This window comes from Camelina sativa, chromosome 4 (genome assembly GCF_030686135.1).
Source record: "Camelina sativa cultivar CO46 ecotype springtype chromosome 4, ASM3068613v1".
Taxonomy (NCBI): Eukaryota; Viridiplantae; Streptophyta; class Magnoliopsida; order Brassicales; family Brassicaceae; genus Camelina; species Camelina sativa.
Genome location: NC_141883.1, coordinates 21,278,586 through 21,290,577, shown reverse-complemented (window position 1 = coordinate 21,290,577; position 11,992 = coordinate 21,278,586). Strand labels below are relative to the sequence as shown.

General features: G+C 49.3%; 2 protein-coding genes across 2 annotated transcripts; one reads left to right on the top strand and one right to left on the bottom strand.

Moving 5' to 3' along the window:
* Positions 1 to 1,040: 1,040 nt before the first annotated feature.
* Positions 1,041 to 3,123, top strand: LOC147946042 (meiosis-specific protein ASY2-like). The gene is made up of 4 exons (XM_087509470.1): positions 1,041 to 1,533; positions 1,596 to 1,953; positions 2,044 to 2,665; positions 2,734 to 3,123. The coding sequence occupies exons 1-4, from the start codon at positions 1,041 to 1,043 to the stop codon at positions 3,121 to 3,123; spliced, it is 1,863 nt and encodes a 620-aa protein (XP_087365596.1).
* A 3,133-nt stretch (positions 3,124 to 6,256) lies between these two features.
* Positions 6,257 to 6,586, bottom strand: LOC147946041 (uncharacterized). The gene has a single exon (XM_087509469.1). The coding sequence runs from the start codon at positions 6,584 to 6,586 to the stop codon at positions 6,257 to 6,259; it is 330 nt and encodes a 109-aa protein (XP_087365595.1).
* Positions 6,587 to 11,992: the final 5,406 nt, after the last annotated feature.

Here is an 11,992-nt window from a genome sequence, read left to right as displayed (position 1 = left end):
GTTTCTATTGCTAAGAACAAGAAGAGAACTGAATAATTGTATTCAATGATGGATGTTTTACAATGGAGAAGTCTTTCCCTCTTTATACATATTCATAGATTGCACAATATATTAACTTTCCTTATCAGACGAACTGAAATAAGGAAAGTTACTCTACCTCTTAGATCGGCCGCCGGGCGAAGTGGAAGTTGGTTCTTCATCCTCGAGGCCGGGCTTCTTCTACCCGAAGTGGGCTTAAATGACCTAACTAAGTTCTTAACCGGATTCCCAGTTAAATAACTAAATTGTCTTTCTGGTTTAGTTCGGTATGTCGGGGGTGCTAAATCCCGCACCAACAATTAGTCCCCCCCAGTTCTAAATATTTGGAATTCAATTTGAATATTTTGAACTATGGAAAAGAGAATATCCGATCTAGACCATAAAGAATCATTTGATGTTACCCGGGATTCCCGCGCCACTTCACCGTGAATCGTCCGGATGACACGTGTCGTTTGCGTCACATCTGCTAGGTCGGAAGTCGAAGAGCCGCGTAGGTCATAATTACTCTTCGTAGGGTTGCCGCCCATTCGACTCTATAAATACGCCTCCTCCCTTCGTCATTTCTCATTTTCTGCCAACAGTGAAAGGTAATCTGCTCTGAACTCTCTTTTTTTTATTTATTTATCTCCATTTTTCTTCAGCACTCTCCGAACTCACATCATGGCGGGCACTTCGGATCCCTCTTTTTCGCCGGAAAGCGAAAGCGGACAATTAATTCGTCACACCTCCAGACGCGTCGTGCAGATCGGAGAATCCAGTAGATCGGGCTCCGAAATCCCATCTCTTCTAACTCGCTGCTCAGCTGGAGCTTCATCATCACAGACTCCTCTACCAGTTCGTCATGAAGACGGGAGTGACGAACTGACTCAAGATGTGTTGTCGCAAGAAAAAACCGATTCACACCTTTAGGAATCTCGATCGAAGACATCGATCCTTTGTTAGACCATAAAGGACGAATTGGAGGCGATAAGAGTTTGAGTTCGATCAAAACCGTGAACGACATGCTGAACGCATGCGGTCTATTTAACAACAACGTCACAATTCTTATTCCTCGAGCCGACCAGCGCCCCTGGAACCCGCCGGAAGGGTATATATGCTTGTACGAGGGTTATTTTACTGAATGTCGCCTCTTATTCCCAATCCCAGCATTAATATCACTCTACGCCCAAAGACGCAGGATAGCGATCTGCCAATTTGTCCCCGGAGCCAATTGTAACTTTATGGCTGCCCTGACCATAGCAGCCGAAGTCGGAGTTAACATTGGAGTTCAATGCTTTGAGCAACTGTCCAATTACAAGTCATCAAAGAGTCCGCATAGCTGGGAAGTGAATATGAGACCGGCACACAATTTCCTTGCTGGTCAAAGAGTTTCCAAATTCAAGAAGTGGGCGAACCACTACTTTTATGTCCGCATCGATCACTACTTGCTCGTTAATCCATTGGGTTTCCATCGAAGAGTGTGGAATGAAAATCCTGGTAGATTTTATATTTCCAGTACGTTCTAATTGACTTCGGCACCTCTGACCAATTTTAACTTTTTCATGTCTTGCTTCCAGATCGTCCATTTTGCGCAACACGTCTAGCTCCGGACTATCATCCTGTCAGGAACGCTCTACTATCGGGGAACAATCATTGGTGGGAATTTCTTACCCGTATCCGTGTTGAAACAGCGATGGGCAAACCCAGGACAACATTCCCAAGTTTCGCGAGTTCGGTGGGACGAACTGCGGAGCCAGCCGGGTCACGTGTCGTTGAATCTGACAGTCTCCAGGTCGTTCGCCGAGAAACCCAGGCTGCCATCGAAGCCGACATCGATCCTCCTCAGGACCGGTCTGATGTTGATCCTGTTCAGGATCAGACCGTCGTCGATCCTACTCGGGCTTCCGAAGTAGACGTCAACACAGTCGATGTTGCGTAAGGCGATACCCCTCTCTTAGCTTTAGGGAATGCCGACCCTCCGAACGATGAAGAGGATGTCCCTCAGCTTGGAGCTGGACCGAAAAGGAAGAAGAGGAAACACAAAAAGAAGGCGCCGCAGCCAGCAGCAAACCGCAAACGCTCGGCTGAAGACGCCGGACTGGAATCTGCCGACCGATTCCGTCTGGCAAGAGAGAATGACAAAACGGATCGGTTTACATTTGAATATTTCGGTGATACCCCTCTGGTCACAAATCGTGATGCTTCAGGCGAACTTTTCCGAACCTTGAAGATCTCCAGTCGAATTCTTCCGTCAGTGGACGAACTAGAGTTCCAACAAGCGTTCCTTGACGTCGCCGAATCCCACTTAATGGTTAGCCTTATCATTTTCTTTAACTTGTTCAAACTTTGTGCGGGCAAAACTGACGTATGTTCTTTGAATTCACATACTGCCGCCAGGATGAATGCGCTGAGTCAGTTGTACGATAGGCGAGTCAAAAATGATAAAAAGTATGGATTTGAGCTTGAAAAGGTGAAGGAATGCGCAGAACAAATCCGAGTTGCCAGCAAAGCTAAGGACGAGAGGATCAAGGAGCTTGAAGCTCTTCTTGCTGAAAAGGATGGTATCATCACTAAATCCGAACTGAGGATTGGCGAACTGAATTCCCGAGCGCTTATTCTCGAAGACGAGAAATCCGAACTGCAGGGAGCATGCAATGAGTTGAAAATCCAATCGACTTTGAAGTTAAAAGACTTCGACGGGATCGTTTGGAGAAGGTGGAGCGAACAACGAAGAAAGCGCAGACTCGATTGAATAAGGTCAAGGCTTATTTAGTCGAACAAGAGAAGATTCGCCCTTTGGAAGACCTATTAAACCAGGCTACCGGAGTGCAGGAAACTGTGCAATATCTGATCGAGAAGGGGGCCGTTATTCCTGAGGAGCGAATCGCGGAGATTGATAAGAACAAGGCCAAAGCCGAGGAAACTATCCAAGCGATCGACGTCCTCGAACTGAATGAAAACGACCTTGTCATGTCCCCTGATCAGCTGGGTTACGGACTTCTTCACCCCGGAACGATGGCTCCAGACTCCGTCTACCATCCGTATGGCTCCAATGCCGAAAGCTTCCAAGCCGATTTGACCGGTGCTTTGGACGCTGAACTTTAATTTTTTGTTTTTGTCCCAAACTCTATTAAGTATGGGTTTGAATACCCTTGTAAAACATTGCCGACTTGTTCGGCCCATTCTCCGTTTTGAAACTTTTTCTTTTTCTTTGCCGGAATTTTTCCTTTTGCCAAAAACAGAAAAAATCAACAAATTCTCGAAATTTGCACATTTGCCATTTTGCACAGAATATGGAAATTCCACCCCCCAGTTTTCTTATAAATCAAATGGCGCGGTCTACGAACTAAACAATTCTCGAAAAACTTTCAATCAGAGCGATGTCGAACTCTATGAGCAGCGGGGAATCCTCTCTTATCGGGAATGGTGTCCCGACGTTCTCGAATGCCGAAGCTATCGAAAGGGGGATGGCCTACTACCCGAACATCCGAGCTCCTTGGATGCTGATGTTCCGCGTCAAACCGGAAGAAAGACGTGACCTGGAAAAATTTCTTCATCAGGTGGAAGACCGTCACACAGAGTACCGCGATCGACTCGCCGCATCCGAACAAGCGCAACGTGAATTACTGCTCAAGCTTGAGATGCTTGAATCCCACTCAAAATATTGGATCGAGAATGGATTCGAGAAGATAGCATCCGTGCCGCCATGCTTGGTTGCGTACTGCAACAAGTGCCGAAAGGAAGCAGATCGGAAGCCGACACACATGGATCCTACCCTGATTGGTGACTTCATTCCAGGAAACGTCAAGCTGTTTTATATTAACAGGCGTGCTAATGATGCCAAGCTTGCTGAAGCCGATACCTTCTTTCGTCAGGTAACTATCGCGAGACATCCCGCAATGTCCGCTTCCAAACTAATCCGTTGTTGACTTTGCTTATGCAGATCGCAGGCACACATCAAGAATTGACAGGATCTTCAGTACTTTCATATGAAAAAGGTAGGATCGACCGCCAGCTGAAGACTTTAGAATCTGAAGTTGCCATACTTAAGGCAAAAAGGAAAAGGACTATTGACTTGCTGGATGAGTCCGAACAGAAGGCCAGGGCATTGGAAACTCGCCCCGAGGACTGGGAGAAGACCGGGCTGCAGCTGTTGTGGCCGATGCCAAAACGACTCAAGACAAGTGTTCGTGAGATCGCAGCGAATGGCGCACAAGTTCAGAATTAACATGTGTTATTTGAGTATTTAATAAGATTTAGCCGCATTGTAGCAGGCGAATTTTGCTATTTGAGTATTTAAAGTTTGCTATTTTTATTATTGAAAAATGTACCAGAAGCGAGACGTCTCCCGGCTTACATCCGGCAATTTTTATCAAACGATGGTAGGAAACATCAATCAAACTTTAAAAATTAAGCTATTTGGCCCTAACGGGATACGTTTGGTCGGAGGGCGAGATATTGGGCTCGACTTATCTCCTTTGCTTTAGTTCGGATGTCGGACTGCGAAATTATTCTCTGGGTTCGGCTAACCATTCCGTCCGAACTAAAGTTTGGGTGCGAAATAAATACTCTGGGTTCGGCTTATCCCAAAATTAAAAGATCGGGTGCGGAATAAATACTTTGGGTCCGGCTTATCCCTACATATGAAAATCAGGTGCGAAATAACAATTCTGGGTTTGGCTTAATCCTGAAAAATAGTGCGTAGTTACGCAAGTTGATCACCTGGCCAGGGTGTCAACGAAGAGTGAGTTCGGTATATACCAATACTTAACCCAGTTCGGTATATATATATATATATATATATATATATATATATATATATATATATATATATATATATTTTAGAAACAAAGAGACGCGCTGCATTAAATGTGTTACGCGGTCTTTGAGAATTATTTTCTAGATTCGGCAAAAATTTCGCGGTATTGTGATTGGTGGATTCAGCGGCGGTTACTTCCCACGACCCTATATAAATAGGGTCCGCATGGCTAAGACGGGCCTGGGAAAGAATTGCTGCTTCGGCGAGCAATGCCGGGCGTACTTAAGCGTCAGATAATCCCTTCGCTCTAGATCGGGCGGAGACGTTTTTGGTTCGTGCACCTGTCCCCTTCGTCGATATGACTGGCGCGGAGGGGAGTCTTATATGCTAGGAGCTCCGACGGTACCGAACTCGCAGCTATAGGTTGGGAGCTCATCAGACGTCTCGCCGAGATCTGTCGGTTCTACCGCTTGGATGGGACTGTTCGGGTTCTGAACGAGATGATCGCCGAAGGTTTCTTCTTGGCGAAGTTGCGAATGACCCGGTTGCTTGCCGCGCGTGCGACATGCCTGGAACAGGTTGCGCGCATGGATGTGCCTGCCCTACTCGAGGCCAACCGCCAATCCCTGGAGGATACCGCGCATCCGTTTATCACGGACATCTGGGCCTATCGGGCTTCCCTGGAAAGGTTGAGGCGATATGCCAATTTTTTGGAATCGGCTGGCCCAATCTTTCGCGAAAGGCATATGGTCGAGGGCCCATGCACCTTCCTGGAAGATTTGGTATCTAATGGCTTCGAAGTCCCAGCAGATAGACTTGAGGCCTTAAGGCAGGCACGCCGGTTTTGGCGAGCCGAACTAATCAAGATGGAGGTGGAGGAACCTTTAGAGGACGATCTGTCTGGTCCTCGTCCTCCACTTCGGCTGCAGGACCATCCAAAACGGTGAAGGTGGGCCTCGTACCGCGCCGAACTCCGAAAACGGGCGGTTTTTCTTTCTTTGTTCTGTTTTGTTTTTTTTTTTTTTTTTTTTTTTTCCAAGAGAACTCGCGCTAGAAGGAGGGGTTTTCTCCTTTGCGTCTCTTTTCTCCTCTTTTTTTTTATCTTATTAATAAGTCAAATCTCCAAAGCATGTAATGGCGATTGATCAAGAATTTGCTCATTCGTATTATCCGAATTATTCAATGGAAATTTTCTATTTGTACTTGAAATAACGTTTTTAGACGAAGTGTAATGGAAATTAATCCAAATGACTTTCAGCGTAATTTGGCGTACTGCCGATCGAAGTCTATTCGAAATAAAGACTTTATTAATATCTTAGCTGCATTCACTTAATCTTGAAAGGACAAGGAATTGCCTACGTACCCCAAAATGAAGATCAAGCCAACCGTAGTTCGTATTACAAAGGAAAGATGAATGGAGTTCGGATTCCCGAAAACTCCTAGTTAGGGTCGTGACGATGACTTAGCAGTAATAACGCTTTAAGTGGGTTGCATTCCACGAGTTTTTGATCCGTTCTCCGGCCATGGTACAAGTTCGTAGACGCCTGGGCGAACTGCCCTGGATACGAGGTATAGACCCTCCCACCGTGCGCCGAGTTTACCGGCGTTGACGTCTTTGGTGTTCTCAAAAACTTCCCATAGAACCAGATCGCCTTCGTTGAAATGCCGTTGACAAACAGTCTTGTTATAATACTGAGCCGCTGCATCTTGGTAGTGCTGCACTCGGACTAGGGCTTGATCGCGCAGCTCTTCGGCAAAATCGTTGTGGTCAATCAGCATCCTGTTGTTAAGTTCAGGATTGCCGACCATCATAGTACGTCGGAGTGTCGGGACTCCTGCTTCGGTAGGGGCGAGTGCCTCAAGACCATATGCAAGGGAAAAAGGGGATTGTCTCGTACTCCGCCACGGGGTTGTTCGATAGGACCACAATACGCCATCAAGGTGGTCTGCCCACGCCCCCTTTCTTCGACCAAGTCTCTTTTTAGTCCGTCGATGATCGACTTATTAGTGGCTCCAGCTTGTCCATTTCCTTGCGGGTATCGGGGAGTCGAAGTGCTGAGGCGGATTGTGTGCCGTTATCGGTGACGATCTCGTATGGAAGTCCGTGCCGACATATGATGTTCTTCCACATGAAATTGGTTACGTCCAAGGATTGGATCCTTGTGAAGGTCTCTGCTTCGACCCATTTGGTGAAGAAATCGGTCAACACCAGGACATATTTCTTGGATTTTGACGCCGACAGAGAACTTATAGCGTCCATGGCCCAGCGCATGAAAGGATATGGAGCTGTCACGGTGTTCAGCAGTTCGGGCTGGATGTGTCGCATTGGTCCATGGCGCTGACAGGCTTCGCACTTCGCTGTGAAGGCTTCGCAGTCGGCCATCATGGTCGGCCAATAGTGTCCATCCTTTTTTATTTTGAGGGCGAGTGCGCGTCCGCCAGAACGGTTGCCACCTTCGCCTTCGTGCACCTCCATCATGATTCGCTCGGCCTCGTCCCGAGTGACGCAGGTAAGGAAAACTCCGGACGCGCTTCGGCGGAATAATTCCCCGTCCAAGAGGATGTATCTGGCACTTCTAGCCTTTAAGCGTCGGGCTGCCCATCGGTCAGGTGGGACGACGCCGTCGGAGATATAGAGTTTGATCTCAATTTGCCAATCGTCCAGAGGCTTTGTGATGTCCGTCAGATCCTCTATTGGCTCGTTGACCTCCATAGGAACTAAGTCGTCGTTGATTACTGCTATCTGATTGTCGGGGTCGATGCTGGGAGCGTCGATGCATTCGATCGGGATGGTGCGCCGTAAATCAGGGTCAGAGCTGTTTGCTAGGGCTGCGAGGGCGTCGGCTGACGCGTTTTTGTTCCGTGGGACCTTTGTCAGAGAAAAAGATGTGAATTCCCCGGAGAGTGTTCAGACCAACTGCCGATACGCCCCCATTCGCTTATTTTTGGCGTCGAACTCTCCACTGAATTGGCTGACTACGCGCTGGGAGTCACAGAAGACTTGCAAATGTGTTACTCCGAGTCCTCGTGCTAACCGAAGCCCCGCAAGGGCGACCTCGTACTCCGTTTCGTTATTTGACGCTCTGAAGTTGAGTTTTAATGCTTGCTCGACAACTTCACCAGTGAGGGACCTGAGAATGAGTCCCACTCCGGATCTTTCATTCGCCGACAAACCATCGACGAACATTGTCCAATGCTCTTCCCTAGGAGTGGGGTCGTCGAGGTCAGGAGATAGCTCGGTGATGAAGTCGGCCAGGACTTGCGATTTCAAGCTTGGACGGGAGGGGTATTCGATGTCATACTCACTTAGCTCGACTGCCCATTTCGCCATGCGTCCGGATTGGAGGGGGCTATGGAGGACAGTTCGGAGTGGCTGATCGGTTAACACGACGACGGAATGTGACAGGAAATAGGGTCGGAGCTTCCGTGCGGCGATGATCACTGCGAGTGCGAGCTTCTCCAGCGTGGAGTATCGTGACTCCGCGTCGTTGAGTGCTTTACTCGTATAGAAGATAGGTTTTTGATCCCCGCGGTCGTCTCGAACCAACACTCCGCTGATAGCCGAACTGGAGACCGAGACGTAGAGGTACAATGTTTCGTCGTCTTCTGGTTTGACTAATACTGGGTGGCAAGTCAAGTACTCCTTAAATTGCCAGAAGGCGACCTCGCATTCCTCGTCCCAGTGAAAATCCTTATTTCCGCGGAGTAGTTGGTAGAAAAGGAGGCATTTATCTGTTGATCGAGCGATGAAGCGATTTAAAGCTGCGATGCGGCTGGTCAGGCGTTGCACTTCTCGCTTGTTGGTCGGCGACGGCAGTCCCAGTATGGCTTCGATTTGTTTAGGGTTTGCTTCTATCCCCCGCTCTGTGACGATATACCCCAAGAATTCGCCTGAAGTAACTCCGAATGTACACTTCGTTGGATTCAGTTTCATCTGGAAATGATGCAAGATATCGAAACACTCGGCGAGATGCTCGATGTGCTGCTCTGCGATCAAAGATTTAACCAGCATATCATCGATGTAGACTTCCATGGTTCTTCCAAGCAAACTAGCGAACATCATGTTTACCAGCCGTTGGTAGGTTGCTCCAGCGTTCTTTAGTCCGAACGGCATGATCTTATAACAATAGGTCCCCCTATCTGTAATGAATGCCGTTTTTTCGCGGTCAGTCGAACTCATGGCGATCTGGTTGTAACCTGAGAAGGCATCCATGAATGAGAGCAGTTGGTTTCGAGCCGTGACTTCGACGAGACGGTCTATGTGTGGCAAAGGAAACCTATCCTTGGGACATGCTTTGTTGAGATCGGTGAAATCTACGCATACCCTCCATTTACCGTTCTTCTTTTTGACCACGACTGGATTGGCCAGCCAGTCACGATACTGGACCTCCATTATCTGGTCAGCTTTGAGCAGCCGCTCGACCTCATCCTGACTGCTTTGGCCCGATCTGGACCGAGGCGTCGTCGTTTCTGCCTTACTGGTTTGAATGTGGGATCGACGTTGAGCTTGTGGCAGATAACATCGGGGTCTATTCCGATCATGTCCTTCATTGACCAGGCGAATGTGGAAGACCGAGATTGCAGAAAAGCGATCAGCTTTGACTTTATGTGCTCTTCCAGTTTGGCACTGATGCCAACAGTTCATGAGGGGACTGAGGGATCGATGTTCACCTGTAAGATTCGATACTCCGGAGACTTGAGGCGATCTCTCTCCGGCTTATGGGGACCGGTAAGATGGTCTCTGCTCTGTAGTTGCTACGCGTCCTCAGTCTTCCTCTGCTTCTTCTCGATAACAGAGCAAGTTCGGGCTACCCTCTGGTCACCATAAAGTGTGCAAATTCCTGTGGTGGTTGGGAACTTGAGGCAGAGGTGATAGGTCGATGGTACGGCCTGCATCGCGTATATCCATATTACCCCAAAATGGCGTTGTAGACTGGAGGCGCGTCGATGAATGCGAACTTGGTCTTCCGAGACAATCCGCTGGCTCGCACCTGCAGCTTTACATCGCCCATTGAAAGTTTGGTGACCCCATCATAGCCCGTTAGTGTTCGAGATTCGGGTTTCAGTTGTTCCGACGTGACACCCATTTTTTCTAGCGTTTGCCAGCATATTACATTGAGGGTACTTCCCGTGTCGACCAAAACTCGTTCGACATCAAAATCGCCCATGGAGACTTCGATGACTAAAGGGTCCGAATGGAGGTGTTGGATTCCCTTGGCTTCTTCCGAAGTAAACGATATGGGGTCCGAGCAGAGTGGAAGTTCGCTCTGGGCTGCCTGAAGGCTGCAAACTTGACGCGCCCTCTTCTTTAGTACGTGGACGGAGTCGGCGCAGTCCTCTGGTGGGCCAAGTATCATGGTTATTCGTCCTCGGATAGGAGAATTGGCCCGCTCGGGATTTTGCCCTCTTTGCCGCTTGGGTGGCCAAGGCAGCTCGTCTGCCTGGGGCATCTCCTCTTGATGGTTCGCCAGCACTTGGTTAGCCGGCTGTTGAACTCCGTTGGCCGGACCGTTGTAGCCTCGTCCTCCTCCTGCGCCACGGCCACCATTAGATCGTCCACCACGCCATCCCCCTCGGCGACCTCTGCCTCCACGAATGCTTTTCGGCTGAAAGGTGGCTTCGACTTCGCCGGAAAGATACTTTCCGTACAGGAAATTTTTCAGATGGATGCATTCGTGTGTGGAGTGGCCGACGATCATGTGGAAATCGCAGTACAGCTCCTTTGGGTCGGATGGCTGTTTGTTTTGGTCCTCCACTTCAAAGACCGCGTGAACGACACCTTTTTCGGTCTTGGGGGTCGCGATGCTTGCGAGGTTCGTGGTGCTCGTCCCGGCTTTTAGCCTTAGGGGGTGCGACGGTTGCCCGATTATTTTTGCGGCTAAGTGGGCGTCTTCATCTTCGTCGAGCGCAAATCTCGAGCTCGATGTAGCTCGTCGTCGAGGTCCTTGGGCTCCCGTATGTTAAGATCCTTTCGTAATGGCGACCCGGGAATCAAACCCTTTCTGAAGGATGCCATTGCGGCATCCTCTGGGACGGTGACACGCGTTAGCTTTTCCTTGAATCTGCTCAGGAAACTGCCGATGGATTCGCCGGGTTACTGGGTCATCTCCCAAAGGTCTGAGCTTGTCACGCCTCGCTCAATGAGAATTCGATAATGCTTAAGAAAAGCCGTAGACAACTGGTCGAAGTTATCGATTGAACTCGGTTCGAGCCTTGGGAACCACACCAAGGCAGGGCCGGAGAGGCTATCGACGAATAGCTGACAACAACCAGCATCCCTCTGTTCTTTAGTGAATCGTGCCTTTGTCATGGTTGCCATGAAGGACGTCTTGAATTGGACGGGGTCTTTGTCGCCCAGGTAGGTTGGGAGTTTCAGCTTGACGTTTGGGATGGCGGCCCGCAAGATCCGTTGAGTAAAAGGGGATTACCGAGTCACTTCGACAATCCTGTCGATTTCAGGAGCTGTGCTAATAGCCCGATGAAGAAGCGTGTTCATACCGCTGATCTGCGTCTTGATTTCTTCGATTTCGAGGCAAGACCCCGCAAATCGGGCGACCGGGGTGGCCGAACTCTCGTGCATACGTGTGTTTGGGTTTGTTGGTCGAATACTCGATGTCGTCTGAGGGGGAGGATTCCTCCGCTCGTATTGGACGTCCGAAAAGTCGAGACGACGAGTGAGACCGTCAGTGCCGAGTATGGGTGACTGTCCAGCAGAGATTTGTGATGGGGTTGTCTGAGTTATGACGGCGTCGACCCTGCGGTTAGTTTCGGAGATCATCTGGTAGATCTCTTTCGTCATGGTGCCGAACAGGATCTTGAAATCTTCCATGGAGACGACTTGCGGATTTTGGACCGCTATCATGGTGCGAACAGGGGGGTTCCCGTTTTGTGCGCGGAGCCGCTGCTCTGTGGCGCGTGCATCTTCCTCGTCTGGGGGTTGTTCATTGGAGAGCTCCGTGTCGCGGTTGGTTGTCTCTTCGCGAGTTCGCCCTGCTTCCTGGCTGGTCTCCCCTTCGGATCTGGCCCCAACTGGGAGTTCGGAGGAGACATCGGTCAGGTTCCTCGATTTGTTGACGGGGCGGCGAACATACATGGCGGTAGCGGCCTGGTTTATACACCGCTCTGTGTTGCAACGTTGTCTTGAGCGGGTGCGATGCCTGTGACATCGGTCGTGTTGGAGGTGGTACGGTTTGCGCCGGTGACTTCGGTGATGGG

Excerpts from the sequence above, each read along its gene's own strand:
- LOC147946042 (XM_087509470.1), top strand. The coding sequence starts at position 1,041 with ATGCTGAACGCATGCGGTCTATTTAACAACAACGTCACAATTCTTATT. Across the intron at positions 1,534-1,595 it reads TGGTAGATTTTATATTTCCA|ATCGTCCATTTTGCGCAACA; the intron begins GTACGTTCTAAT and ends TCTTGCTTCCAG. Across the intron at positions 2,666-2,733 it reads AGAAATCCGAACTGCAGGGA|GTGGAGCGAACAACGAAGAA; the intron begins GCATGCAATGAG and ends CGTTTGGAGAAG.
- LOC147946041 (XM_087509469.1), bottom strand. The coding sequence starts at position 6,586 with ATGGTCGGCAATCCTGAACTTAACAACAGGATGCTGATTGACCACAAC.